Source organism: Cervus elaphus, chromosome 30, assembly GCF_910594005.1.
Source record: "Cervus elaphus chromosome 30, mCerEla1.1, whole genome shotgun sequence".
NCBI classification, from domain to species: Eukaryota; Metazoa; Chordata; class Mammalia; order Artiodactyla; family Cervidae; genus Cervus; species Cervus elaphus.
Window position 1 is genome coordinate 34,785,127 of NC_057844.1, and position 27,570 is coordinate 34,812,696.

A 27,570-nucleotide genomic window follows, 5' to 3' on the forward strand; every position below is an offset into this window, starting at 1 on the left:
CGTATTCATATGCAGATCACACAGCTGAGGATGGCGCCTGTGAGCAGTGACTTGGTGAAGCTCCACCCTACCCCCGGTCCCTCGCCTCTCCTGTGAGGTGGGCACACGGGCTGGGCAGCAGCGAGCCCCCACCAGCTCATGGGGCTATCTTGGTGGATGACAAAACTCCCCTTGACTTTGGTTTCTCCATCTTTCACGTAGGCATCAGCCCGTCTGTGCAGGTATCAGGTAAACAGGTGATGCAGGTGCAATGAGACACAGATCAAAGTTTTCCAAAGTGAAACTGATGTTGAAATGTTAGGGTCCAGTTGAGTTTAATTTTAGTAGATACTGGGTGACCTGTGACTTGACTCATCTGAACCTTTTTTTTTTTTATCACCAGCAACTGGGGGAAAAACAGTACTAAACTTAAAAAGAGTTGTGAGGATTAAAGAAAGTAACACACACTGTGAAGTCTATGAAAAATGTAGGTTGATTTTTATTGCTCATGGACTATATAAAGAAACATGATCAGTTGTGTACAGTTTATTCCCGTGACCACATTCTGAAAGTCAAATCAATCTCAACATCCCTTCAAAACTTGAAGATTTTCTTCTGAAACTGGACAGACTTTGTGCTGAAATGAATACAGCTCCTGCAGGATTGAGTGACACAGTGGAAAACCTCAGAGAACTCTGGGGCACCTGGGCAGGACCCAGACTGCTCTCACAGGAGGTCAGAGGTCCCCAGCCGAGCATCGCACATCCATGCACGCATTCCACACAGCAGCCCAACATCCCATCACAGACCGACACACACAGGACAGGGAAAGTCACAATGGTTCTGATGGCAATGAGCCCATCTGGTGGGATGAACACCTTCTTCTGATCCCTGGACTTCTGTGTCTAAGGTCCACTCCGAGATCACAGAGTTTCCCGGGAACATTTTCAGTGGTACGTTGGAGCTCCTTTCAAACCCCCACGTGCAAACTCGGCTCAACGTTGTCGAGCGGCTCCAGGTGGGAAGGTCGAGGTCTGCACTGCAGGGTGCGCCGAGACATGGCAGGCGCTCTGTGGGCGATGCCGATGGTTTAGAGGCAGAGGTGACTGTGCTCGTGGCACGTGGAACCCACACCGGCCACAGACAGGTAGAGCTTCCCATCCGGACATGCACAGACTTCGTAGAGCCCCTGGGAGCTGCCCGCAGGCCCATGGCTCCCCAGAGCCAGCTCGGGCAAACACACAGTTTCCGCGTTGAGCACAAGCTGCTTGGGAGAGAGCAAGACAAGACCTGGTCACAGAGGAGGGAACACGACAAACACGAAACTTGAGTGCTCCAAATGTTCCAAGTTCTTTCTCTGCATAGAAAATGAAGTAGGCACCTGCCTTGGCTGAAGTCACAATCCGATGACCTGATTCTTTCAAAGCCTATTTCTAGTTTCCATCTGGGCAGGGGGATAAATATTCCTTAGGAACTGGAGGGAAATCTTTTTTTTTTTCCTTTTACTCATTGCACTAGGCCAGCTAGGAAAGTGTATGATGTAACACTCCTTGAAGACCTTTCAGAGTTATCTGGCCAAAATAATACCATTTTTTTGATTCACATTGACCTTGTGTTCCACTTTAACCTTTAGCTTCTCCTCCTATTAGGATAAAGTACAAGCCACAGAAGTTGACTCATCTTATTCATTTTACCTTGTGAATGCTGGAATTGCTCATGATATTATTTTCCTAGAAGAGGCAATTAAATTCATTGTAACGGCTAGCAACCATTTCTCCAGCTTTTAAAATTTTATTTGCAACTCTGTTGCCTTCTACTAGATACAGGAAGCAGGTGACACACAGACAACTAAAATAAGGGAAGCCACTGGACTTTTTGTTCCTAGGGAGATACAGTTGAACCAAGATGCACACAAATGGCTGTTGACTGAGTTTTGGAAATCTCTGACAGCTAAAAGAAATCAGAGTCATAGCACAGAGCAACCAAGCCTGAGCCCTGGCCGGGTGCTCACTTATCAGAACGAACTAAACGACGTTTGGGAAGCGCCCACATTCTTCCTCGCCAACAAGGTCAAATCCCGCCTTTGTTTTATGTGGCTCTGGTCCCGTCAGGCCAAGCTCTGAATACACTGGTGTCCCGGGATGCTGACATCTCTGCGGGAAGCGCAGGGTGACAGTACAAGTGCATGGCAGGCAGGCTTTGCCCTGGGGTCTGGGTCACCGTCAGAGCAGGAAGTCAAATGGGTCTTATGTTTTTTGGAGCAGAACCTATATACATTATTGTCTAATGCTGTGCTGCTGCTGCTGTTAGTTACTAAGTTGTGTCCGACTCTTTGTGACCCACGGGCTATAGCCTGCCCGGGCTCCTCTGTCCATGGGATTTCCCAGGCAAGAATACTTGGGTTGACATTCCCTTCTCCAGAGGATCTTGCCAAGCCAGGGACAGAACCGGCCTCCTGTGGTCTCCATCTGCAGCCTCAACCACACCCTTTCTTAATATAAAATTAATATCAGTTCAAAATTATCTTTCTGCATTGATGTCTCTTAGCCCTGTGACATTGTGAAGTAAATACTATTTCCTGTACTTGACAAGTGAGGAGAGAGGCCCAGAGAGGCCTGTTAATGTCCCTGATTCAAACAGGTAATTGGCAAATTGATCTCACACTAGAAGGATCAATAAATAGTAGGGAGCCTGTGCCTTGCTGCCCATTGAGAGAGGGGGTCTTATCAGGGATGTTTTATTTCTGGACTGGAGGTTCCAGAATTTTCTTTATTGCAGTTCTTATTTTTCATATTTGACTTTCACTGAACCAGGACTTGATGTGAGCGAGCACCCTGGGTGGTAAAAAAAAAAAAGAGTTATCACTTACAGGTGACCCCCAGTGACAGTTCTACTGAGAGGGTCACTAGGAAGTGGCAGGATGGACATTCTTTGAGAGTTCTGAATGTCCAATACTTTTTCAAAGATGAAAACAACAAGAGACTTGATAGCACAAATGCCAAAGAAAGCAGTCTACCTTTCTTGGCTTTTCTTTCAGTGTTAAACTTTTTCCTTCTTTCACATTTTCTGACGCCTTTCATGATGTCTCTTTACAAACTGTAATTTGCTGATGCTTCATTGGACGTGAATGTCATCATTACTTAGTGGACGTGAGGCTTGTACAGTGGGAGCCCCCACCACCCAGCGTCCACTGGACTCACCGTCCCATCACTGCTCTGAAGAACGATGTCCATCTGGGTGAGGGCCTCGATCTTCCCCGCAGGGGCTTGAATGTGAACGCCTTTTGGGGCATCCATGCTGAGACTCCGTGTTGGAGATTCTAGTCTGAAATGAGGGAAGGAAACCAAGAAAAAATGGCATAAAAGACAGCCACCCCAGGAATCCCCCAACCAATGGAGAATATACTATATATTTTACTGATTATATTCTTAGAGAACAAAAATCTTAGAGAATATAATCAGTAATATTATAGAGAATATAATCAGTAAGACATAGTATCTTACAAAAGAGATAGAGACGTATAGAGAATATAATCAGTAAGATATATAGTATATTCACTCATTCTTTTTAAAACTTTTTAAAATTAATGTATTTTAATTGGATGCTAATTCCCTTACAATATTGTGGTTTTTGCCGTACATTGGGAGCCTGGCATGCTGCAGTTCATGGGGTTGGACCGAACAGCTGCTGTTCCGTCACTAAGTCATGTCCAACTCTTTGCAACCCCATGGACTGTAGCATGCCAGGCTCCTCTATCCTTCACTATCTCCCAGGGTTTGCTCAAATTCATGTCCATTGAGTCGGTGATACCATCCAACCATCTCATCGTCTGTCGTCCCCTTCTCCTCCTGCCTTCAATCTTTCCCAGCATTGGGGTCTTTTCCAGTGAGTCAACTCTTCCCATCAGGTGACCAAAGTATTGGAGTTTCAGCTCCAGCATCAGTCCTTCCAATGAATATTCAAGGTTGGTTTTCATTGATAAATCCAGAAATAAAGCGCAGTAAAGAAATTAACTTTCCATCAATGAGAATCTATGAAATTAGTATCCTCTGAAAACTGATGCAAATGTTAGACCATCCCAGCCCTGTGCAGCAGCTCCAGACAGTGTGATCAGTGTCCACGACGTGCCACACCAGAAGAAAGTGCTACTGGTGAATATCTCTGGAAAACTATTTTTTTAGCCAAAACCCAAACTTCTTTGGGAAAAAGAGAAATTTAAGGGCAACACATTCATCTGTTACATGTTCACAAAAATTTGGACTTTGTTGTTTGCTTTTTTTTTTTTTCCATTTGGGAAGACTACAGGGCACATGCAGTGATTTCTCCTGGAAAAATGATGAATTAATGGAGTTTATAGATAGGGTGGAGACTGGCCTCAGCAGGCCTTGTTTCTGTAAGATTCAACAGCAGCTCCTTGTGATTTAGTCAAACACAGATATAGAACCAGGAACACAGGAGCAGGGGACTTCTCGTATTTGCTTCTGCCTGAAAACGACTGATTTCATTTCCACCAGATGGCCCAAAAGGATCATTGGACAGGCTTTTCAGCTGCTCCAACCCGACTCAACCAAAAGGCGAAAGGCTGACTTGCTTGGAATGTTTAAAGGCCCATGAGAAGGAGAAAAGGACCCATCCCACTGCAGGGTCAGAGTACGGTGCAGGTGGTAGAAGAAAGAAAGAGTAACATTTAAGAGGCGAGAAGAGCCTGTTAATGAATTTGTATCTGAGGTGACTGATTGACTTTAAAAAAAATTTCTTAATGGAAGTATAGTTGATTTATAATGTTGTGTTAATTAATTTTGGCTGCATAGAAAATGACTCAGTTATACATATATATACATATGTATAATCTTTTATATTCTATTCCATTATAGTTTATCACAGGATATTGAGTACAGTTCCCTATGCTATACAGTTGTTTATCCTCATTGTTTATCCATCCTATATATAATAATCTGCATCTGCTAACCCCAAACTCCCAATCCTTCCCTCCCCAACCCCCTTGGCAGCCACCAGTCTATTCTTTATGTCCTTGAGTCTGTTTCACGGACAGTTTCATTTCTCTCATATTTTAGATTCCACATATAAGTGGTATCCTATATTCTTTGTCTTCCTCTGTTTGGCTTACTTGACTTAGTATGATAATCTCTAGTTGTATCCATGTTGCTGCAAATGACATTTTGTTCTTTTTTATGACTGAGTGGTACCTATGAACCTTTAAATCAGGTGGATTACTCCCTTTAATTGGCAAGTTTTCTCATCTATCACTATTTGTTACGGAAAATAAAGCAGTTATGGAATGCTCCCTTAGTGTCACGTTTTAGAAAGCCAGAGAATACTCTTCTGCCATTTCTTTTTTAGGAAAGGCCTGCTGTAGAAGACAGCAAATTTATTTCCTAATGGGAAAAATGTAAGACGAATTGTTTAATTATGAGGCCTATACTTTTAAAACAGTGACGTTCATTGTGAAGAGTGGTTTGGCAGCTCTACAATTTACATTATTTTTAATAACAAAATTTTTCTCATGGCATTACTTTTTAAAGATATTGAATCATGTTTCTTTCCTACAAAAATAAAATGTTCTTCTTCCCTAACCATAATAATTCTATAATATTGATCTCATGGTCCTTTATCAAAATCAATGAAGCTGTTACAACTTAATTATAGTCACAATCTAATTTTATGCTGCAAATGTTCTCTAAGTGGGTAAGATGAATTGAACTCTCATTTGCTTTAGATTAATGTTTAATTAGACATTAACATTAAGAGAAATGCCAAATTTCCTAACTCTAATTCCATTTGGAATGAATAGTTGGTATAATGATGATAATAAAAATGGTTATTTGTATTCCACTTTCAGTTTACAAAACATTTTTAACTTCATAGCTTATTAAATCTTCCCCAGAACACTGTGAGATGTATAATACTACCAATGTTTTATGAGAAAATATAGCCTCTGGCCAAGGTCACCAGGCTTGTTTGTAAAGCTGGAGTTCCCACTGTACATTATTCCCCTATTATACATAATATATTAGAATATGCTAGCTGACCTGAATATTTTTCAAGTTCAAATTCTAAATGTGACTTTAAGTGACACTGTAGACTTGAAGGCACTTGTTTTTAAAACTATTGTTTGTTTTTGTTATAAAGTACAAATATACTGTTGGAATAAACAGTTACAGCAGTAAAGGACATTCAGTAGCCAGTGATACAGTGAAATACACACAGGCACACAGAGACTCTGTATAAAGAATAAACACATATGGAACGAGGTGATTTTATATATTCTGATATTACGTAGAGATATACCAAAGGTTGAGGATATTATGCCAGTCACAAAAGGACATATATTGTATGATTCCACTTAAACAAGCTGCCAAGAATCCTCAGATTCATAGACACAGAGGGCAGGGTGGTGGCGTGCAAGGTCTGGGGAGGGGGACAGGAGTTATTGTTTAAGGGGCGTGGAGTTTCAGTTTTTCAAGATGGAAAGAATTCTGGTGATTGGAGGTAGGATGGTTGACAACAGTGAACCTACCATAGGCTTTGAACTGTATGTTTTAAAAGTGGTTAAGAAGGTAAAATTTATGTGTTTTTTGCCATAGTTGAAAAAAGATATATCAAAGGTTTCCAATTTCTTTGCATATATGGATTCATCACGTTCTCAGTTTTGTAATGCTCTTGTCTCTACTCACAGTGCACATATTTAAAAAAATGTAACGTAAACTGAAATTTCTGAGAATGCCTTTTGGACATTTTAAGCCCATATAGGACACAATTCTCTTTCACTAAAAGGTGCAATTGTTTTACCTCAGCTGATGATTTTCAGGGAAAAACGATGGGTTGGTGAGCTGAAGCGTGAGGACAAGGAGACGTCCATGGGTGTCCAAGGTAAGGAGGGGCACCCCAGTCGGGTGGGACAATGTGTGTGGGAGTGTGGAGCTTGTAGCTGGCAGCTGCTCAGTCTCAGGACGAGTGAGGAGGGAGGCGCCCAGGATGCCAGTCTAGGGAGCCCCACGGAGACTAGGTCACAGGCCAAGTGCCCCGAGAGCATTCTGGACTTTCCTATGGCTGACATGGAATCAACGAAGCATTTTTAAATAGCTGCATTTACACCCCTACTTTAATAGCAACGCTATTCACAGTAACCAGAAGCTGTGGAAACAACCTCCAATGTCCATCCACAGGTGAATGGATAAAGAAGATGTAGTATATTTACACATACTCACACACACAGACAATGGAATATTATTCAGTTACACAAAAGAGTGAAATAATGCCATATGCAGCTATATGGATGGACCTAGAGACTGTCCTACTCTCTAGTACATATTCTAGTCAGACAAAAACAAATGCCATAGGATATCACTTATGTGTGTTGTGGGCTCAGTCACGCCTGAGTTATTGCGACCCTTTGGACTGTAGACCACCAGGCTCCTCTGTCCATGGGATTTTTCAAGCAATAGTCTAGGATATTGGAGTGGGTTGCCATGTCATCCTCCAAAGGATCTTCCCCACCCAGGGATCAAACCCGTGTCTCCCGTGTCTCCTGCATTTCAGGCAGATTCTTTACCTGCTGAGCCATCGATGATGCCACTTGTATGTGTAATGTAAAATATGACACAATGTACTCATCTACAAAACAGAAACAGACCCACAGACATAGGGAACAGACCTGTGGTTGTCAAGGGGAAGAGTGGTGATGGAGGGAGAGAAGGACTGGGAGTTTGGGGTTAACGGATGCAAACTGCTACAGATGGATAAACAATAAGGTCTTAACTGTAGAGCACAGGGAACTATATTCAATATCCTGTGGTAAGCCATAATAGAAAATAAAAAACAAAACTTTTAAGTATGTAAAGTATAAATATGTTCTGAACTATACATTTAAAAATGGTTACAATGATTAAATTTTATATGTGTATTTTTACCACAATAAAAAAAAAAGCTAGGAAAAAATAAATAAAATAGTGGCACTTAGCCAAGTCCCTGAGGTTTCCTGGAGGAGGAAATAGTCCACCAGAACAGTGCAGGCTGCCCTCGGGCAGGGGCAGGGCTGGTCACGAGGCCTGCGTCTCAGAGATGGGAGGACGGGACACGCACAAAGACGTTCACCCTTCCTCTGGATTCTGTCAGAAATGACCTGTCATGGGTGGAAGGTCATCAGAATAAGGACAACTTAAGGAATAAGGAACCACCTGGTAGTATCTGCTGAAGTGTTACTCCAGCACATAACCAGTTTGTTCACATCTGAACAAAACTCTTACCTGAGGTCCTGGAGTGGGTCGGGTCTTACGAGGGGCGTCTCCACCGAATGTTCAAAAAGAGCCCCTTCAGGCCCTAAACACAAAACAAAGGTGCAGCATTCTAAACAACGGTCAACAAATCAAGCCTTTATACTGCATGTTACGGGACATGTAGGTTCTGATTGTTGACTTCGTATAGACGCTTGAGTTGTGGGATAAAATAGGCATAACTGCTTTCCTACTTTTCCAAGAATACCATGATTTCACTAGGTTCCTATAAACAAAATATGATTTTTAAAGAAGTTGCAAATACCCAGGTTTGTTTTAACTTTTTATTTTGCATTGGGGTATAGCTGATGAACAATGTTGTGGTAGTTTCATGTGGACTTACATATACATGTATCCATTCTCCCCCAAACTCCCCTCCCATCCAGATAACATTGAACAGAGTTCCCTGGGCTATACAGTAGGTCCTTGTTGGTTATTCATTTTAAATATAGCAGTGTGTACATGTTCATCTCAAACTCCGTAACTATCCTTTTCCCCTATCCTTCTCCTCCCCCCAGCAACCATAAATTCATTCTGTAAGTCTGTGAGTCTCTTTCTGTTTTGTAAGTAAGTTCATTCGTATCATTTCTGTTTAGATTACACATATAAGGGATGTCATATGATGTATCTTCTCTGTCTGACTTACTTTACTCAATATAACACTCTTTAGGTCCATCCATGTTGCTGCAAACAGCATTATTTCATTCTTTTTAATGGCTGAGTTATATTCCATTGTATATACATACCTCATCTTTATCCATTCCTCTGTTGATGGACACTTAGGTTGCTTCCATATCGTGGCTATTGTAAACAGTGCTGCAGTGAGCACTGGGGTGTATGTATCTCTCCTACTCAGGCTTATTTTAAAACCAGAAAGCAACTGTTGTTCAGTCGCTAAGTCCTGTCCGATTCTTTTGCGACGCCATGAACTGTAGTCAGCCAGGCTCCTCTGTCCATGGGATTTCCCAGGCAAGAATACTAGAGTGGGTTGCCATTTCCTTCTCCAGGGAATTTTCCTGACTCAGGGATTGAACATAAGTCTCCTGCATTGGCAGACTTATTCTTTACCACGGAGACACCTGGGAAGCCCCCTAGTTAATAATACCGTTTGGTATATTTGAAAGTTGCTAAAAGAGTGCGTCTAAAAGTTCTCATAAAAAGAAAATAAATTTGTAAGTATGTGTGGTGATGGACATCAACTAGACTTAGTGTGGATCATTTCATGATATATATGAATATTGAATCACCATATTGTACACCTGAAACTAATGTTGTTTGTCAATTATTCCTTAATCAGAAATAAAGAGCTATACCTACCAGTTACTCGAAGTTTATCTGTACCAACCATGACTTTCTCTTCATCCACAGTGAACAGTGGTTTGCCATCCTTGGAGTGGATCTGAAACTGCTGACTCTGGACCTCTACCATTTGGGGACCTAAAGAATTAATTAAAACAGCTTATTATAAAGTGTTTACTCTGTGCAGTGTTAAAAACTACTTTCACATGTGCTGTCATGCAGTAGTACCAAATCACTGAACATTTACGATTTGTCACCAATAGTTTTTTTAATTCTATGATTAAATTTTAAGTCCTAACCCTAAGTCTTATTAAAATTAATTTACATCACATGTGTGTTAGTCTATATCAAATATATGTGTGAATGAATTATTTAAAAATTAATTTTTTCCAGTTTTTAAAACTTGCCAAAAATAATATAATTCTTCTATGCAGATTACTTAAATTGCTATTCTTCTGCATATTGACAACTGAGGATTTTGTTTTCTGAAATATGAGATTTGTGAAAGACCATCTCAGTGACCACAGTTAACCCAGGCAATGAGTCACTGGGATTCTCGCCTCTGCCCTACCCCTCACCTCCTACTCCTTGGAGAAAACAGACATCACCATGGAAATACACCCTCCAACTTCTGCCCTTCCCCTTCATCCCAGACATTTCTGTCTCCTCCATGTCTTCTATTTCAGGGACAGGACATCACTTTGTCCTCCAAGCTGACTCCTTTCTCATGAACTTTAGACCCACTGTGAGCAACCCATGGCTGACTCAGCGGATGTTTGTTTCATGGGTGCTTCTAGTGCCAGGCATTGGTGATGCTGTACCGTTGGTGGGTGAGATCTCGTTCAATCTCTCTCATTGGTGCACTTGGGTATCCATTATTCTATGTCTCCTAATTTCCCTGTGCTTCTTGTTCTTCCAACCCTGCACCTTAACCCAGCATGATGGATTAATGCTGGATTAATCTCTCTAGAACACAGCATTCAGCATTTGTTCAAGTGTTCCTGAATTCTTTTGTTGGCTCTGTAGTCTTATCTAGAAAAGTAAGTTTATTGTCAAATGGATACCTAAAGCTTTTGTGTATGTGTCCCTGTGTCCCTCACAGTATTCATTCAAGTTGAGGGGGACCTGCTAGAAATTAAATAGAAGTTTTTCAGTGAATACATTAATCAGTTTTAGATATTGTCACAATACATATTCTGATTTGTACCTCAAAACCCTCCACACACATGCTTCATTTAAATATGTGTATGTGTGTGTGTGCATGTGTTATAAAGTGGAAGTCATTTTTTTTCCCTCTATGTTTTATCTCTGTTCTCTTTAGGAAGGCTTGCTTTATTTTTTGTTGGTCGCCTGTATTTTTGCTCTTCTTAGCTTTCCCCCAAACTCAGTTACCCTGTGATCGGTGTCACTACTTACCTCTTCTGGGTCACTGACATATCTGATATATTTATCATATAAACATTGATCTGCATTAAGTGATGAATTTGAAGTTATTTGAGCTTAAAATCAAGATGAAAAAACTGGAGTACTTTATCCAGTAAGAGCTCACTGTTTAGCTCCCTGGAGGTTCATATAACAATTTGAGGGAAATTTATTAAGTAAAAGGGCTCAACTAAATGACATATTTTTTTCTGTAACCATTACTTCATATATATTGTTGAAATAGTCAACAAATGAGTTTAGCTGCATAGTGTTCACGAGTAACAGAGCCAAGTAAACCCTCAAATCAAAGAAAATGCAGGAGAGTGAGTCTCTTCCATTCAATACAAATTTCTTGTATGTTTCTTATGATCAAGGTTCTGTGCTAAGAATTGAATATATATGCATGAGTGAGATGCAGATGGAATTCACAGCCCACTGAGGACAACAGCATGTAAGCCCAGGGCGATGTGATAAGTGCCATGAGATGAGCGTGGACAGTGTCCAGTGAGAACTCGACAAGGAATTCCTGTCCCTCCTGGGGGGTCGGGGGTGACACCCTGGGGGGAAAATGTCTGGGCTGACATGGAAGCATCGGTGTTTCCCTGATGAGGGGAGAATGAGACCTTCCAGGTAGAGGGGCTACCCCAGCAAAGACACAGAGGTGAATAAAATTCCACCTTCATTTTATAAAAAATACAGACACTGAAACATGTTTAGTGTTTAAACATGTTTAAACATGTTTTCCACCTCAAAAGAAACTGTTCTCCATGTGACAACAAGCCCGCCATAGGAATAAATCACCTCTTAAAATAACTGAGTTTATAACTAAATCTTCTAACTTTTATTAATAGTCTACTAGATTTTATAACCTTGCTGGGCATGCATTAGAAGTGAACACGTCACCCTCATTTGCGGCCACGTCCTTTAAGAAACAAAACTCAAATACTTTCTTCGTGATAAAGAAAGAGCTATTTGGTAAAATAAAATTCCTAATGAAAGGCTTTGGTTCAAACAAAGAGGGAAATAAATAAAAGATAAAGGAAGTAAATAAAGGCAGGTTTTATGGTCTGATGAATTCAGTTTGTGAAACTGGCTCAAGGGTTTTTCTTGTAAAAACACAATCAAATTCTTCCTAACTCACAATATAACCCATTTACACTGTCCCTCCCCACTATGCTAGCTTTAACTTAAGAGAGCATCATTTAAAAACAAACATCACAAAGTCCTTTAGGAAGGTTTTATTCTACTGCTGCAGATATGGTACCAGACAAATACTGGAGTGGAAGTAGAAAACTGCAGTTAAGTTCACTCTACTAATTTTTCAGAGTAATCTTGCATTATTTAGTTTAGCTTTATAAGCTTGGAGTCAATGACCCTTATCTGTGTAGCTTAACTCTAATCTTTAGGCTAGTCTTTAACATCTACATGCATGAGTTCATGGACCTAAATAACCAGGTAAGGGCTCCAGTCCTGTTTACAGCAGCACTGTGGATGGACCCCTTGTTTTAAAAAATTTATTTTATTGAAGTAGAGTTGATTTACGATATTGTAACTTCTGCTGTATATATACAGCATATATATATATATACACATATACATACATACATTTTCATATTCTTTTCCATTACGGTTTATTATTGTTTTTGTTGTTTAGTTGCTAAACCATGTCCGACTTCATGTTGCAACCTCATGGACTGTAGCCCGCCAGGTTCCCCTGTCCATGGGATTCTCCAGGCAAGAATACTGGAGTGGGTTGCCATTTCCTTCTCCAGGGGATCTTCTTGACCCAGGTATCAAACCCACATCTCCTACATTGACAGGTGGATTCTTTACCACTGAGCCACCAGGGAAGCCCTACGGTTTATTATAGGATATTGAATATAGTTCCCTGTGCTATACAGTAGAACCTTGTTGTTCATGCATTCTCCAGGTAATAGTTTGCATCTGCTAACCCCAACTGCCCAATCCATACCTCTTCCCAGTCCCCTCCCCCATGGCAACCGCAATCTGTTCTCTATGTCTGTGAGCCTGTTTCTGTTTCATAGATAGGTTCACTTGTATCATATTTTATTATTTTTTTTTAGATTCCAAATATAAGTGATATCATATGGTATTTGCCTTCCTCTTTGGGACTTACTTCACTTTAGTATGACAACCTCTAGGTTCATTCATGTTGCTGCAGATGGTATTATTTTGTTCTTTTCCGTGGCTGAATAAACAGTATTCCATTGTGTATATGTACCACATCTTCTTTATCCATTCATCCACTGATGGACACTTATGTTGTTTCCATGTTTTGACTATTGTGAATAAAGCTGCTAACCCCTTGATTTTTCTTCCTTACTTTCTTTGTTAAAATTCTCTCCTCTGTTTTGGCTGCTAAATTTTGAATCTGTCTCCCACCCATGATCTTCTCCATGACTCCAAATCCCTCATGGTGTAGCTCAGACTTATACCTAAACCCCTGTGCACTTTGGAGCACCCTAGACAGGCCATCTTACCCCATTCCATCTCCTAAAACTCTCTCCCAGCTGGTTTTTCAGCCCATCCCATACTACACAATCTTTCATTCACTCCTCTATTCATTCATTCAATAAACATTTATTGAAAACACCTACTAAGTATATGAGTGGCCTGAATTAAGAACAGTGATAATGACTGAATAGAGTAACCTAACTACAATATGTGAATATTACATAATCAAGTTATTATATATATACATTCTTTGGAATATTATGTAGCCATTAAATAATGCCATTGAAATAGCATATTAAAAAGCAGAGGTAATACTTTGCCAAAAAAAGGTCTGTCTAATCAAAGCCATGGTTTTTCCAGTAGTCATGCATGGATGTGAGTTGGACTATAAAGAAGACTGAGCACCAAAGAATTGATGATTTTGAACTGTGGTGTTGGAGAAGACTCTTGAGAGTCCCTTGGACAGCAAGGAGATCCAACCAGTCCATCCTAAAGGAAATCAGTCCTGGGTGTTCATTGGAGGGACCGATGTTGAAGCTGAAACTCCAATACTTTGGCCACCTGATGCAAAGAGCTGACTCATTGGAAAAGACCCTGATGCTGGGAAAGATTGAAGGCAGGAGGAGAAGGGGATAACAGAGGATGAGATGGTTGGAGATGGCATCACCGACTCAATGGACATGAGTTTGAGTAAACTCTGGGAGTTGGTGATAGACAGGGAGGCCTGGTGTGCTGCAGTCCATGGGGTCACAAAGAGTCGGACACCACTGAGCGACTGAACTGAATTGATACATGTATATGTATAACTGAGTCATATATATGTATACATGTATACATATGTAATCCAAATATATATTCCTTTCACCATCTGTTTGCTCTTTTGTTATTTCTTCCATTGATACTTATTCTTTCTAATCCTTTTGCTCTCTGTGCAAGATTCCATGGGACCTTGCTTCCATTTGACCATATTCTCTGATCTTATTTGTTGGTCAGATGGGTGTACATGGCTTACCCAAGGGCAGTTGGTTGGACAGAGTGATTGGCCAATTAGAGTACTTTGTTGTGAGTTCAGAATTGAAGACACTGAAGACTAAGTTGGCTGGTATTGAGAACTATAGTCAACCAGAGGAAGGACCAGAGAGTCCTGTAGAGTTAGGACTGATGTAATCATAATACCCAAGTGAAAATCATGGGCAAACACACACGGAAAGGAAGGAAACATGGTGGTGAGAAGGATGGGTAGAGGAAGAGAGAGGAGGAATACTTTGACTCTCAGCCCTGGGTCTTTTTTTCCTTGAGCGCAACTATTTTGTTTTCTTTTCTCTGTCTCTGCAAGATTATTTTGTATCCTGCAATAATCACTGTGCTTCTTGTACTACCTTAAATGGTCCTCTATTTCTTGGAATCAAAATAACTTCAATTAAAATACTTCAGACTGTCCTCCCACTAGGTGAACTCTCTATGGTCAACACAGCATGATATTTAGAAAACTCATACTCTGATTGCTCATAAATAACTCTGAATACTTTAGAAGAAAAAACCAAGTATATCCATTTGGCACAATTGTTTGTGGACCACACACACACTCAAAGCACTCTGATGAAGCTGAACTTACCCACTTTTAACCTGCCTGTGACTTCTCCTTCTGTGTTGCGTGCATTCATGGTCACATTCTGTGTAGACTGCAGAAGCAGAGATGAGTCCTAAAAATGGATTTACACAGTGAGCCAAATGTATACTATCTAAAATGACTATACTTTTATATTTGTATATAAATTGAGGATTTATAGAAAATAATTTTGCCAATATCACAGATCCTATGAGTCTATAAACTGTGACTAAATTTTTTTAAACTTGGATTATATTATGTGAATGGGGTAAATGCATTATTTTCCCACAAAATATAATAACCTTGTGGGTTTACAGAGCCCATCTACATTTTATAATACACCAGGTCCATTCTCAATGTGAATATCTGAAACAATCAAGTTTTAATCAGTATTTGGTCTTTTCAAAAAAATTTAAATTTCATTTCTCACAACTTATGTCCAGGATATGGTATATTTTAAAAGATAAATCAGAGAATGGTTAGCTCTTCTATAATACATACCGTATTACTTATTTTCAAAACACAAAAGCCTTCTCACAATTTCAAGAGCTTTTAAAATCTGTTGGATGCCTACGCTTTTAGAGCTCTTTGTTGGAAGATAAAGTGGCTTTATGAGCATGTAAGTGGGGTCATAGTCTGAATGGGGGCTTTGTTTCACAGAAGATTGCTGGCTCTTATATAAACAGTTTTCTTCAAAAGGAATGCAGTAATTTGGCTGTTAGCTTCAGGTGGTTTTATGTCACTCAGAGGGAACCAAGTATCTTCCAAAGTTGTGGAGGAATGATGCGTCATTTTTTTTTTTTTTCAGAAGGAAAGAAGTTTTAGGAGCGCTTTGGAAGTCTGGCTGGTTAGTTCTCCAACTTGCTTTGTGGAAGCACATGGGTTTACCAGCGTCTCACCATTTATCCAATTGTGTGAGCTTACTACTTGTTTTTGCTTTGTTATGAAATAACTAGCATGATAATAAAAGCTAACAATTCACCGAAGAATTTGACCATCCATCCTCTCGTTTACCTCCACACTTTGAAGGAGGTAGCTTTAATCCTCATCTACAGATGAGGAAACTGAGTTCAAAGAGATTAAATGACAGTTCTCCCTAAGTCACAGCCAGCAAGTGACAGTTCCATGATGGAGCCCGGTCTTCAGGTGCCAACGTCCAGGCTCTTGTTTTTTTTTCTTTTGATCATTCTCCCTGAAAGGGCGGATAGGGCCGCAGTCAGGGCTGTGAGGCCCACCCCGGGCATGGACACAGTCAGCTGTCGGGGGAACCACTCTGCCTGACTCATGGATGCTTTCCAACTCACCTCTCCCCACTCTTTTTTCTGACTTCCACTTCAGGGGCTGGAAGTGCTAATTGCTTTCTCAGCCTGTCTTCTGGGGTAGGAGACCCAAGTGATACAACTCTGGTCAATGAGATGTAAAAAATCTGCTGGGAGTGGGGCTGGGGTTTCCGGGCAAGGTTTTGGGTGTGACCCTGCTGGTCACTCACTGTGTGCCAGGGCACATACAAGGCACATGGCCAGGGAGCCATGCAATGTCATTGCAGACATCCTTTTCATTAGATTATTTTTCATAAATTATTTAAACGTGTCCTCATTTTCTTACCTCTCTGGAGCGTATTTCTTTGACATACAATGGGAATAAAAACTCAGATTCCCCTTCCAGGCGAAGTCCATCTGCCGTAACATGCAGGTGACCCATGCCTACCTGTTAACAAAAGCAGAGATTCTGTTATTGCTTTCTTTTTCACTTCTTTTATTATCAACTTAAACTATGTATACATTTTCATAGATATGCCTTTTTCTGCATTTCTCTTAAGCACTTTATTTATAACTTTAGTTGTTTTTATTCAGTATTCAGTGTGATATTAAATCTTATGCAGATACAAAGGACTGTTTAGGAAATGCATGTAAAATTTAAATAATCACTTTACCATAAACAGCCAAGAGCACCAGGTGGGCTCACAGAATAACAATGTTTACGCAAAACCTGTGGGACTGATTGACACGTATTTCTAAGAAAATGCACATCATTATTCTTTCAGGACACACTGACTGAGTGCCAGCCACACTGTGGGATCACACAGTGGCTGGGAGAACGCATGGCCCCTAGTGCCCAGGGGCTGTTACAGTCCTCTGTCTCCAGCACTTGTGGGGCTAGAGGTGAGGGCGGGTGGGTATGTCTCCTTTCCAGGCCTTTCCAGGGTCTTCCTGCTCATCCCTCAGCCTTCCACATAGCAAGGGTCTTTCTGAGGCCAGACAGGATCCTATAGTCAGGAGGTACCCTTGACAGACCCTGGGGTTTAAACCTGAGGAGTTCAACCTTCATTCAGTCTCCAAAAAATGTTCATTGCTGCATCTTTTCTCACTGTGACTATCTTGTAAAGTAAAAACATTCTGCATTAAATGAATTTTTTTTAAAAAGGGACACAAAATATTATTAAAGCATATAAAATTACCCAGCTATCTTGAGAACATGAGGGTGCTTAAAACAGACTCCGAATTCCTTATAATAACTGATTTTTAGGTTACTAAATTATTCATTCCAATCCCAAAGAAAGGCGATGCCAGAGAATGCTCAAACTACTGCACAACTGCACTCATCTCACATGCTAGCAAAGTAATGCTTAAAATTTTCCAAGCCAAAGCTTCAGCAGTATGTGAGCCATGAACTTTCAGATGTTCAAGCTGAATTTAGAAAAGGCAGAGAAACCAGAGATCAAATTGCCAACACCTGTTGAATCGTCTAAAAAGCAAGAGAGTTCCAGAAAAACATCTACTTCTGCTTGTTGACTATGCTAGAGCTTTTGACTGTGTGGATGACAACTAACTGTGGAAAATTCTTCAAGAGATGGGAATACCAGATCACCTGACCTGCCTCCTGAGAAATCTGTATGCAGGTCAGGAAGCAACAGTTAGAACTGGACATGGAACAACAGACTGGTTCCAAATTGGGAAAGGAGTAGGTCAAGGCTGTATATTGTCACCCTGCTTATTTAACTTACATGCAGAGCACATCATGTGAAATGCCAAGCTGGATGAAGCACAAGCTGGAATCAAGTTTGCCAGGAGAAATATCAGTAACCTCAGATATGCAGATGACACCACGCTTATGGCAGAAAGCGAAGAAGAACTAAAGAACCTCTTGATGAAAGAGGAGAGAGAAAAAGTTGGCTTAAAACTCAACATTCAGAAAACTAAGATCATGGCATCTGGTCCCATCACTTCATGGTGAATAAATGGGGAACCAATGAAAACAGTGAGAGATTTTATTTTTTTGGGCTCCAAGATCACTGCAGGTAGTGACTGCAGCCATGAAATTAAAAGAAGCTTGCTCCTTGGAAGAAAAGCTATGACCAACCTAGACAGCATACTAAAAACCAGAGACATTACTTTGCCAACAAAGGTCCGTCTAGTCAAGGCTGTGGTTTTTCCAGTGGTCATGTACGACGTGAGAGTTGGACAGTGAAGAAAGCCGAGTGCTGAAAAATTGATGCTTTTGAACTGTGGTGTTGGAGAAGACTCTTGATAGTCCTTGGACTGCAAGGAGATCCAACCAGTCCATCCTCAAGGAAATCAGTCCTGAATATTCATTGGAAGGACTGATGCTGAAGCTGAAACTCCAATACTTTGGCCACCTGATGAGAAGAAGAACTGACTCACTGGAAAAGACCCTGATGCTGGGAAAGATTGAAGGCAGGAGGAGAAGGGGATGACAGAAGATGAGATGGCTGGATGGCATCATCAACTCGATGAACATGAATTTGAGTAAGATCTGGGAGTTGGTGATGGACAGGGAGGCCTGGTGTGCTGTAGTCCATGGGGTCACAAAGAGTTGGAAATGACTGAGTGACTGAACTGAACCGAATTCACTAGTTACTAAGTTTGCTGTTAAATACTGAAATGTGTACTAGAATTTATTGCATATCAGAATGGGGCTTTTAAAAAATCAAGTAAGTTGCATCTGAATGGTAAATATTTATAAACTAGTGAAATTAGAAAAATACAATTTGTAAAATTTTGCCAGTTAATGAATTAAATAATCTTTAAGCAATCATGACACACCATCAACCCCAACTCAAGATGGCTCCAATTTTCCTACCATGAAGAGATAATGACAAATGGAAAAACCGCAATGAAAATTCACTGTAAAATCAACACAGCATAATTTACAGTGAAACTATTAAAAAAGGTTAAGAAAAGGTAAATGCTATATTATTTTAAATGTTATATGTATTTTTTTTTTGCTACTGAGCATTCTATCCAGACAGGAGACAAACACTAACTGCATGACAGGGAGCTTCTGTTGATGCAATGGGGATGGACTGACAGCACAAACAAAACGAGAACATGATTATCAGGAAAAATAAACACTTACTGGGGAAAACCACATGACTCGAAGAATCCAAATGGTAAGAGCAAAATTCACAAGGAGGATGATGAGCAAAAGAAGGACGAACAAATACAGGCAACGCTTTCTCCAGCCATAAATGCCGATTTTGTAGACAGCCTGGTTCTCTGGCCGCTCTATCTGGGTGCCCTCCGTGATCGTGGTGTATTGTTCACGCACCATCTGCCACAGGTTGGGGGTAAAGAGGGGGAGGGGGAAAAGGGGGGGAGGGGTGGGGAAGTGGGAGTGGGGAGAGGGACAAAGGGACAGACAGACGAACAGAGAGAGAATTTGTCAATACTGACTGACCATTAGTCCAACAAAACATTTTTTTACCCTAATAACAAATCTCCAAAATTAAGTGATTCTTAAAAACAGCATTGAAGAATACTTTGAAACATGTCATTGTATTCCAGCCACAGTGATAATCTGTCATTCACCATATTAGATATAACAAATTCATTTGAAATCCAGTGATCATATTTCCAGGGCTTCCAAGGTGGCTCAGTGGTAAAGAACCCACCTGTCAATGCAGGAGATAAGAGTTCAATCCCTGACTTGGGAAGATCCCCTGGAGAAGGAAACGGCTACTCACTCCAGTATTCTTGCCTGGGAAATCCCATGGACAGAGGAGCCTGGCAGGCTATGGAGTCCATGGGGTCGCAAAAGAGTTGGACACGACTTAGCGACTACAACAACAATCACATTTTCAAGTCTTAATCTATAAACTCAATACATATACAGCTTTCAAAATTCTGCAGGACTAACTTTGGAATTGAAGCATCAAACTACAACAGTCAAGTGATCGTTCTTAAAAGATTCAGTGGGAGGAAAATCAAGCTGGTACCTATAAGTCTTGTGAAAAAAATTCCAGTTCCTCAATTTTATGCCAAACGATTAGGTTACATCTTCCTTCAGCTACTAAATATTAGTCAGAATTAAAAAGGCTCTTTACAAGATACCAATCACACCAACATTTGCCTATAATAGAGCTCCCAAGTACTGACCTACTTCAAGAAAGATCAAAACGTGGACATGTACAAATGTTTACAAACATCCATCATTTTATGTAAATCAGGGTAAGAGTTTTAGTAACAATCTCCACTTTAGGAAGAGATTTTTAAAAGTTGTTCATTCTCCTCTTTACACGAACACACAAAAAGAGCATCAGTCAGTCAGTCAGTTCAGTCACTCAGTAGTGTCCGACTCTTTGTGACCCCATGAATCGCAGCACTCCAGGCCTCCCTGTCCATCACCAACTCCCGGAGTTTACTCAAACTCACTTCCATCGAGTTGATGATGCCATCCAGCCATCTCATCCTCTGTCGTCCCCTTCTCTTCCTGCCCCCAATCCCTCCCAGTATCAGGGTCTTTTCCAATGAGACAACTCTTCGAATGAGGTGGCCCAAGTATTGGAGTTTCAGCTTCACCATCAGTCCTTCCAATGAACACCCAGGACTGATCTCCATAGTTTTGTTTAAATTAAAATTAGAAATTATGATGACTTTTCTGATTGTAAAGGTAGCAAAATGATGAATCAGAACATAAAGTACTCTCCTCTGAGATTTTTTTATACATTTATTTTTAGGAATGATTTAAAGATGTCCTTATTTAAAATGTCATGGTCTAAAATAATTCTTTAAATCTCTTTCTAACTGAACAGGCGTCTCCCCCATGTTCAAACTGATTGTATAAAATGGTGCTCTTCATCACTCAGTATTTTCAAACACTGAGGACTGACAATCTGCATTATTCGAAACCCAAGTGGTTATTAACAGTTTCATGAGGGCATTCTTCACTTACTCATCTTTGACCCCTCCAGTCTTTGTTTATATGAGAAAGTCCATCACCACCCACCCAGGTCTTCAAAGTCTCTGAAGTCATTCTTGTTTCCCCTTCAAGCCCTACATCAGCCCCACACCAACTCCACCTTCAGCCTATCTCCTCAGTCTGCCTACTTTCCTCCATTTCCATGGCAACCACTCTGGTGCCAGCCCCTAGAACTCCCTCGTCTTCACCACTGCAAACCTGTCTCCCTTCCTCCCCCTCTGGAAGCCTCTCTCTACCCAGCGGCAGGCACGTGAAATAAAAGTCAGTTCCTGTCACTCTACGATGTCAAATCTTCCCATGGCTTTTCCCCACTGAGAACATCCAGGCTCCTCCATCACCCGCCCCCAGTCCTACATGAGAGCCTTTGCTCACCTCTTCATCTGCTACCACAGTGCCCCATCTACTCACAAACAGCCCAGGTGAACCCTCAGGTCAGAACCCACTGTTGGGCATCCTTCCCACCTGTCACCTGTCACCTGGCCCCCTCCTCACCTTCAGCACCAGTTCACATGTCATCTCCTCCAAGAAGTCTTCCCTGGACACACTCAATCCCATCATATCACATCATTCTGTTATATTAATTTCAAAGCACGTGTCATCTAAATAATGGTGGCAAATTCAGACAGTCCATAAAAGATAAGCTCAGAGTCTGAGACTGGATTGGAGGGGTATGGCCAGAGACTCAGAATTCAAAACTATCACATTATTTTTACAATATTGCCAGAGATCAATAAAAACAGGTGTTTTCTAAGCATCAGTGTATATACACATTCTCGCACACACATACACGTACGTCTTCCAATTGCTACATATTTCTATTCCTATATAGAGCTTACTATTGCTGGTGTAAACCTATCACAAACCTAGCTTAATCCAACATAATCTTATTATCTTTTAGTTTTGGAGGTCACTGTTTGCATCATAACTCACGTAATTCCTACATGGTGCCAACGTTTAGGAAAACGAAGAGGCTGCCTTGGTAGATGTGACAAAAAGTACATCAATAAGGAAAATTCAACAGTAGATAACTAATGGAGGAAATATTTGCCTTAAAGATAAGACAAGGTTAATACCCTTAGAAAGATAAATAAATCAATACAACTTGAGCAAAACCATGCACACACATTAAAGAAACACAAATGGTTAATACACAGTAAAAGATTCTACTTCACCAAGAAACACAAATACAAATCCCACAGGCAGTTTTCAAACAGTAAGGGAAATTTAAAAACTGGTTCTAGCCAACATTGGCACGCTTAAGTGATATCATATGGATATGTTTGAAAAATGGGCATGGAACTCCTCTGCTGTTGAAAGTGAAAATTAACACCATTCCTCTAGAAGGATATTTGGCACTATGTACTGAGAATCTCAAACAGACAGTAATTTCAATTCTAGAAACGTATTCCAAAGAAACAATCAGGAATGACAATGAAGATTGACTTTTAACGGTATTTGTTTTACGTTATCTATAACGATGAATAACTGGAAAGTAAAGGCTTTCCTAGTGGTTCAGTGGTAAAGAACCTGCCTGCCAATGCAGGAGACACAGGAGACCTGGGTTCGATGATCCCCTGCTAGAGGAAATGGCAACCCACTCCAGTGTTCTTGCCTGGAGGATCCCATGGAGAGAGAAGCCTGGTGGGATGTATACAGTCTGTGGGGTCACAAGAGTCAAGACATGACTAAGCAACTAAAACAACAACAAATAATGATAAAGCTTAAACATCAGAGTAACTAGTTATTGGATTATTATAACATTACGGAATTAACTGCTTGAAAAGCATATATCTTGAATATGCTAGAGAAATAAGTGCTAATGGTAGAGTGCTGAATGAAAAACAGAATAGTGAAATACATATTAAAATATACACCCATAGAAACAGACTAGAAACACATTTTAAAATTGTTAACAATAATTTCCCTCTATATTCTACCTTTTTCACTTAAAACTGCATTTCCCAAATGTCTTTCTGTATTTTTTCAGATTAAAAAATTTGTATATATTTACCTTTTGATATATATATTTCTCTGATAACAGAAAAGCTAACAGAAAATTCACTATACTTGTCCCAACTTTATGACTACATTTAGGATGACCAAGTAATTTAAAAAATAGTTCCACTTCATCTTTGGTCAGATTGCTTAGCATGACTATAAAATAAAGCAAAGTACACAAACTGTAGTTCTCAATTTCATCCAAAGTCACAATCAATACAATTCCCACCATCACAAAGGCCCCTGCTATAAAACACACACACGCACAGAGAGAGTCACAGGTTACAAGGTCATCAAACCGTTCTCTCTTCTCTACAATAGAACTTACTTATAAAATGGCAAGCTGCCATTTTAAAAAGTTCCTTACAGAATACACCAAACCAACAGAATAAATGCTTTTTAACTAGCTAACATTCCTGATCAGGGAAGAAACCTTTATTTAAATGAGAAAGTAACAAGAGGAAAAAAAAAACCACTTTTAGCCACTGTCATACAAATGTTAGGTCATAAAACTGCGGTTTTAAAATGCACGTTTGTTTCTTAGGTCAGTTAGAGACTATTTTAAAGCAGGGCTATGATTATGAAGATGAGCAATTCAAACATGTTTTCTTGGTGTTTTACTCTTGTTTTTATTAAATAAACTCAGGAATCTGAAGCTTTTACCACGTCCTTATGTCATGTTTGACTAAGGAGTAATATCAATGTCCAGAAGCTGAAGTTAGCAGAAATAAGGCCAAAATCAGGATGTTCTGTTCTCCGTTTTGTTCACCATTATATAACCAGCACCTACAGGTTTATAGGCTGGACCTTTACTGCATTTCACACCTTAGTGACCTCATACGACTTCATTTTCTATCAGGAATGTCTATCCATAAGTACTCTGTATTTCAACAGTGTATTTCAAGATCATGCAAAGTTCTACCTTGATGAATGAGTTGGATTTGGGAGGACGATTAGCATCAGAGAAGGGCTGTTTCTACCCTCAGTTTTCAACCATATTATCTTAGGTATTTCCTTTCACTATCATATAACACAGACTGAAATCTAAAGTTACACCTTCTTAGTTCTGTGACATGATGATCAATTCTGTCCACTGAAGAACAAACAGTTGGTCAACTTATCAACTCGAGCAACGTACCAGGCTTCTTGAGAGTGTGTTTTTTCAAAGATGCTGCACATGTAAAACTTGCTGAGAATGTTTCAGGTAAGAGTTAAAATAGTCACAAAGGTGAGGATGGGTTTTAGGTACCGTCTCCATGGCAATGACTTCTTCCTGCTGGTTCTCCATTGGGGTCTGTTTTTCAGACCTCAGCTGAGGCCATCTTTTGACGTTTTACAGCTCTTCTCAACCCCTCCATGCCCCTTATCCAGTCTCCATGGCAACAAAAGTGACCTCCTCTAAGACTAATTCTATCCCAGTGGCTTCAGGACAAAGCACAGATGCCTTGGGCACACACAACTCATGGGAATGCCAGCTCTTTAACCAGCATGCACAGCATACCAGCTGGATCAAAGTCAAGTGGACTTGGACACTGTGAAGGACTCTGGGAGAGGTCTCAAGTCTCCTGCAAGTCCGCAGATCACCAAACACTCCTGCATCTATTTCCCAGGAAATTCCCTAAGGCATAGTAAGATGTGAAACAAGAAGTGAGTGTGGAGTCTGTAATGGCAAAGACGGTGGGTAAGGAATTCTACAAAGCTCACGCAAACACCAGAGAACAATCTGGTCCTGAAGTAGGTCCAGAGAAAAATAAGGCTAGATGCTCTTGAGGCTGAGAGAGAAAGGAGGCAGGAAGGAAAGAAGGAAGCAGAGGTGGGTTCTGAAGGTTCCTCACTAGGAAACCAAAGCCTCGGGGGGGGCGAGCAGTGCTGGGCTCACTTGAGAAGCAGCCAGGTAGAAGAGGGAGCTGGGGAAACCCTTTCCAGGTCCCATAAAATGTGCAAAATTAAACAAAATGGGCACCCATTCATAATTTATAATTGTTATTTGATTTTCACCTTCATTATAGTAGAGTTGGACCGTAAAGAAGTCTGAGTGCCAAAGAATTGATGCTTTCAAATTGTGATGCTAGAGAAGACTCTTGAGAGTCCCTTGGACTGCAAGGAGATCAAACCAGGCAATCCTAAAGGAAATCAGTCCTGAATATTCATTGGAAGGACTTATGCAGAAGCTGAAACTCTAATCCTTTGGCCACCTGATGTGAAGAGCTGACTCATTGGAAAAGACCCTGATGCTGGGAAAGATTGAAGGCAGAAGGAAAAGGGGATGACAGAGGATGAGATGGTTGGGTGGCATCACCGACTCAATGGACACGAGTTTGAGCACTCTGGGAGCTGGTGAAGGACAGAGAAGCCTGTCCGTGGGGTCACAGAGTCAGACACGACTTAAGCGACTGAACAACAGTAGGAATTTAGTTTAATGACTACAGGGTTTATTTTTTAAAGGACAACACGGAACAGCTTTATTTGCAGCATTTTAGCTGCAAGCTTAGCCAACATATTCAGGAAACTTGGATGTGTTGGTCTTTGGAATTTGATATTTAAATATAGTGAAACACTGCTTTTCATTTGGCTTTGAAAGAAACCTCAGATAAATTCTAGAACTTCTAAGACTAACAACAACTTGAACCACAAGGCGGTAAGTACGCCTCTCTGTATCCATCTCTACAAAATGTTTCCAAGAAAACAAGCAAAACATAAACACAGGGAGTTTTGTAGTTCATTTTGCACTAGTGAGTTACTCCATTCTGCTGGCAAATTTTCCAGCCAGCCAAGCTATTTTTTCCCTATTATCTTTCTTGATGACTTTCTTTAGAAACCCGTCCTCCAAAGGCCCTATGTTACTTAGGATCCACCAGAAAGAACAGATGTTTAACAGGTCAAAGCACAGCACACGCTTACCTCATATTCTACTTACTATACTTTCTGATACATATTTTGAGCAATAGATTATTTCCCCCAGATTTGGAGAGAGAGACATTTTTCCCTTTTTCATCCAAGAAGAGCTGGGCAGCTGAAGCTGGCATTTTGCTTCTGTTTTGCTTATTCTCAATGTATCAAACCACCTGGACTTCGGTTCTCATGAATTTTATTCTGTGTTTAAATGTCTTTGACAAAACTATGACAAAATGTAAAGCAAGTGTACTTCTACCACAAAAGCTTAAGAGTAGAATTAAAAGTGAAAAGTGAGTGAAAGTGAAAGTGTTAGTCGCTCAGTCGTGTCTGACTCTTTCTGACCCCATGGACTGTAGCCCGCCAGGCTCTGTCCATGGAATTCTCCTGGCAAGAACTCTGGAGTGGGCTGCCATTCCCTTCTCCAGGGGATCTTCCCACCCAGGGATCAAACCTGGGTCTCCTTCATTGCAGGCAGATTCTTGACTCTCTGAGCCACCAGGGAAGCCCAGAATTAGAAGTAGGTGATCTGAAAGATTACTCTTTATCTGGATTAACTACAGTATAACAACTGAATGCCTGATAATACAAAAATGCTGTCATGATGTTCTAAAATTAAAACTATTAGAAGGACATAATCATGCTAGAATAACACATAGCATTTTAATTGTTAGAAAAACTTGAAATGAGGCATTAATTCCATTTTGTTGATATTTAATATATAATCATTTTGAGCTAAATATATTTAACATTTTAAATTTATTTTCCGTTATGTCATCTATGAAGGAAAAAATAATCAAGAAGCCTTATATCTATTTGGTCTTTAAGTTAAACAGTCTAATTCTGTAAGGTCCAAGTTAAAGCCGATTACTTACCTTAGATATTGTTAAAAAGCACACGGTGAATTAACTGCGCTCCTTCAGAGCTTCTGAGACAGGATTTGAGGCTGTCCAAGGACTTCGCCCAGTGAGAGGGGAGGGGTCAAGTTCACCAGGCAGCTGGGAGAAAGACCCATTCTGGGTCTGTCTCATGTTTCATTCCCTCTTATTAGCAACAGGCGCATCTAATTTTACTCCCGTGACACAAGCAGCTCATACCACACTTAAAATTGTCTGGGCACCAATTCCAGGACACAGCACTAAGTGTGCCAAGGAGAAAAACCTCCCACAAAACCAACAGTTAAACCCTGAATCATGACCCTCGTATGTGATTTTAACTTTCTACAGTGAACTTGACCTTAAATGAACAGAAAAGCCTGTGGGATGCATTTCCAGTGGAATCCAATGTCAACAAAAGTCTTATAAAAATCAAATTCACATTTGACTTTACTAGTATTAAATGTATACTGTTCTCTTTCAAGTAAACTGCAAAGTCTTATGTAAC

General features: G+C 40.4%; 1 protein-coding gene and 1 long non-coding RNA gene across 3 annotated transcripts; one reads left to right on the forward strand and one right to left on the reverse strand.

Moving 5' to 3' along the window:
• Window positions 1-454: 454 nt before the first annotated feature.
• Window positions 455-27,218, reverse strand: SGCG (sarcoglycan gamma). Of its 2 annotated transcripts, none has more exons than XM_043892242.1 (8): window positions 27,063-27,218; window positions 19,456-19,650; window positions 16,684-16,785; window positions 15,085-15,172; window positions 9,591-9,710; window positions 8,247-8,319; window positions 3,180-3,303; window positions 455-1,269 (listed from the first exon to the last, which is right to left on the reverse strand). In XM_043892242.1, exons 2-8 carry the CDS (start codon window positions 19,648-19,650, stop codon window positions 781-783), a joined length of 1,191 nt encoding a protein of 396 aa, XP_043748177.1. In that variant the 5' UTR covers window positions 27,063-27,218; the 3' UTR covers window positions 455-780. The 2 variants fall into 2 exon arrangements, with proteins under 2 accessions (XP_043748177.1, XP_043748179.1); XM_043892244.1 differs by having other exon boundaries at window positions 455-1,243; window positions 27,063-27,217.
• Window positions 5,159-27,570, forward strand: LOC122686887. Its single transcript, XR_006338938.1, has 3 exons — window positions 5,159-5,270; window positions 14,523-14,528; window positions 27,560-27,570. It is a non-coding gene; the product is annotated as an uncharacterized LOC122686887 (long non-coding RNA).

Bases quoted from the DNA above. Each gene is read 5' to 3' on its own strand.
- SGCG (XM_043892242.1), bottom strand. From the start codon at position 19,650: ATGGTGCGTGAACAATACACCACGATCACGGAGGGCACCCAGATAGAG. The intron at 8,320-9,590 runs GTAGGTATAGCT...TTTTGTGTTTAG, and splicing joins AGATAAACTTCGAGTAACTG to GGCCTGAAGGGGCTCTTTTT. The intron at 1,270-3,179 runs GTGAGTCCAGTG...CTCTGTGACCAG, and splicing joins TTCAGAGCAGTGATGGGACG to GTCTTGTCTTGCTCTCTCCC.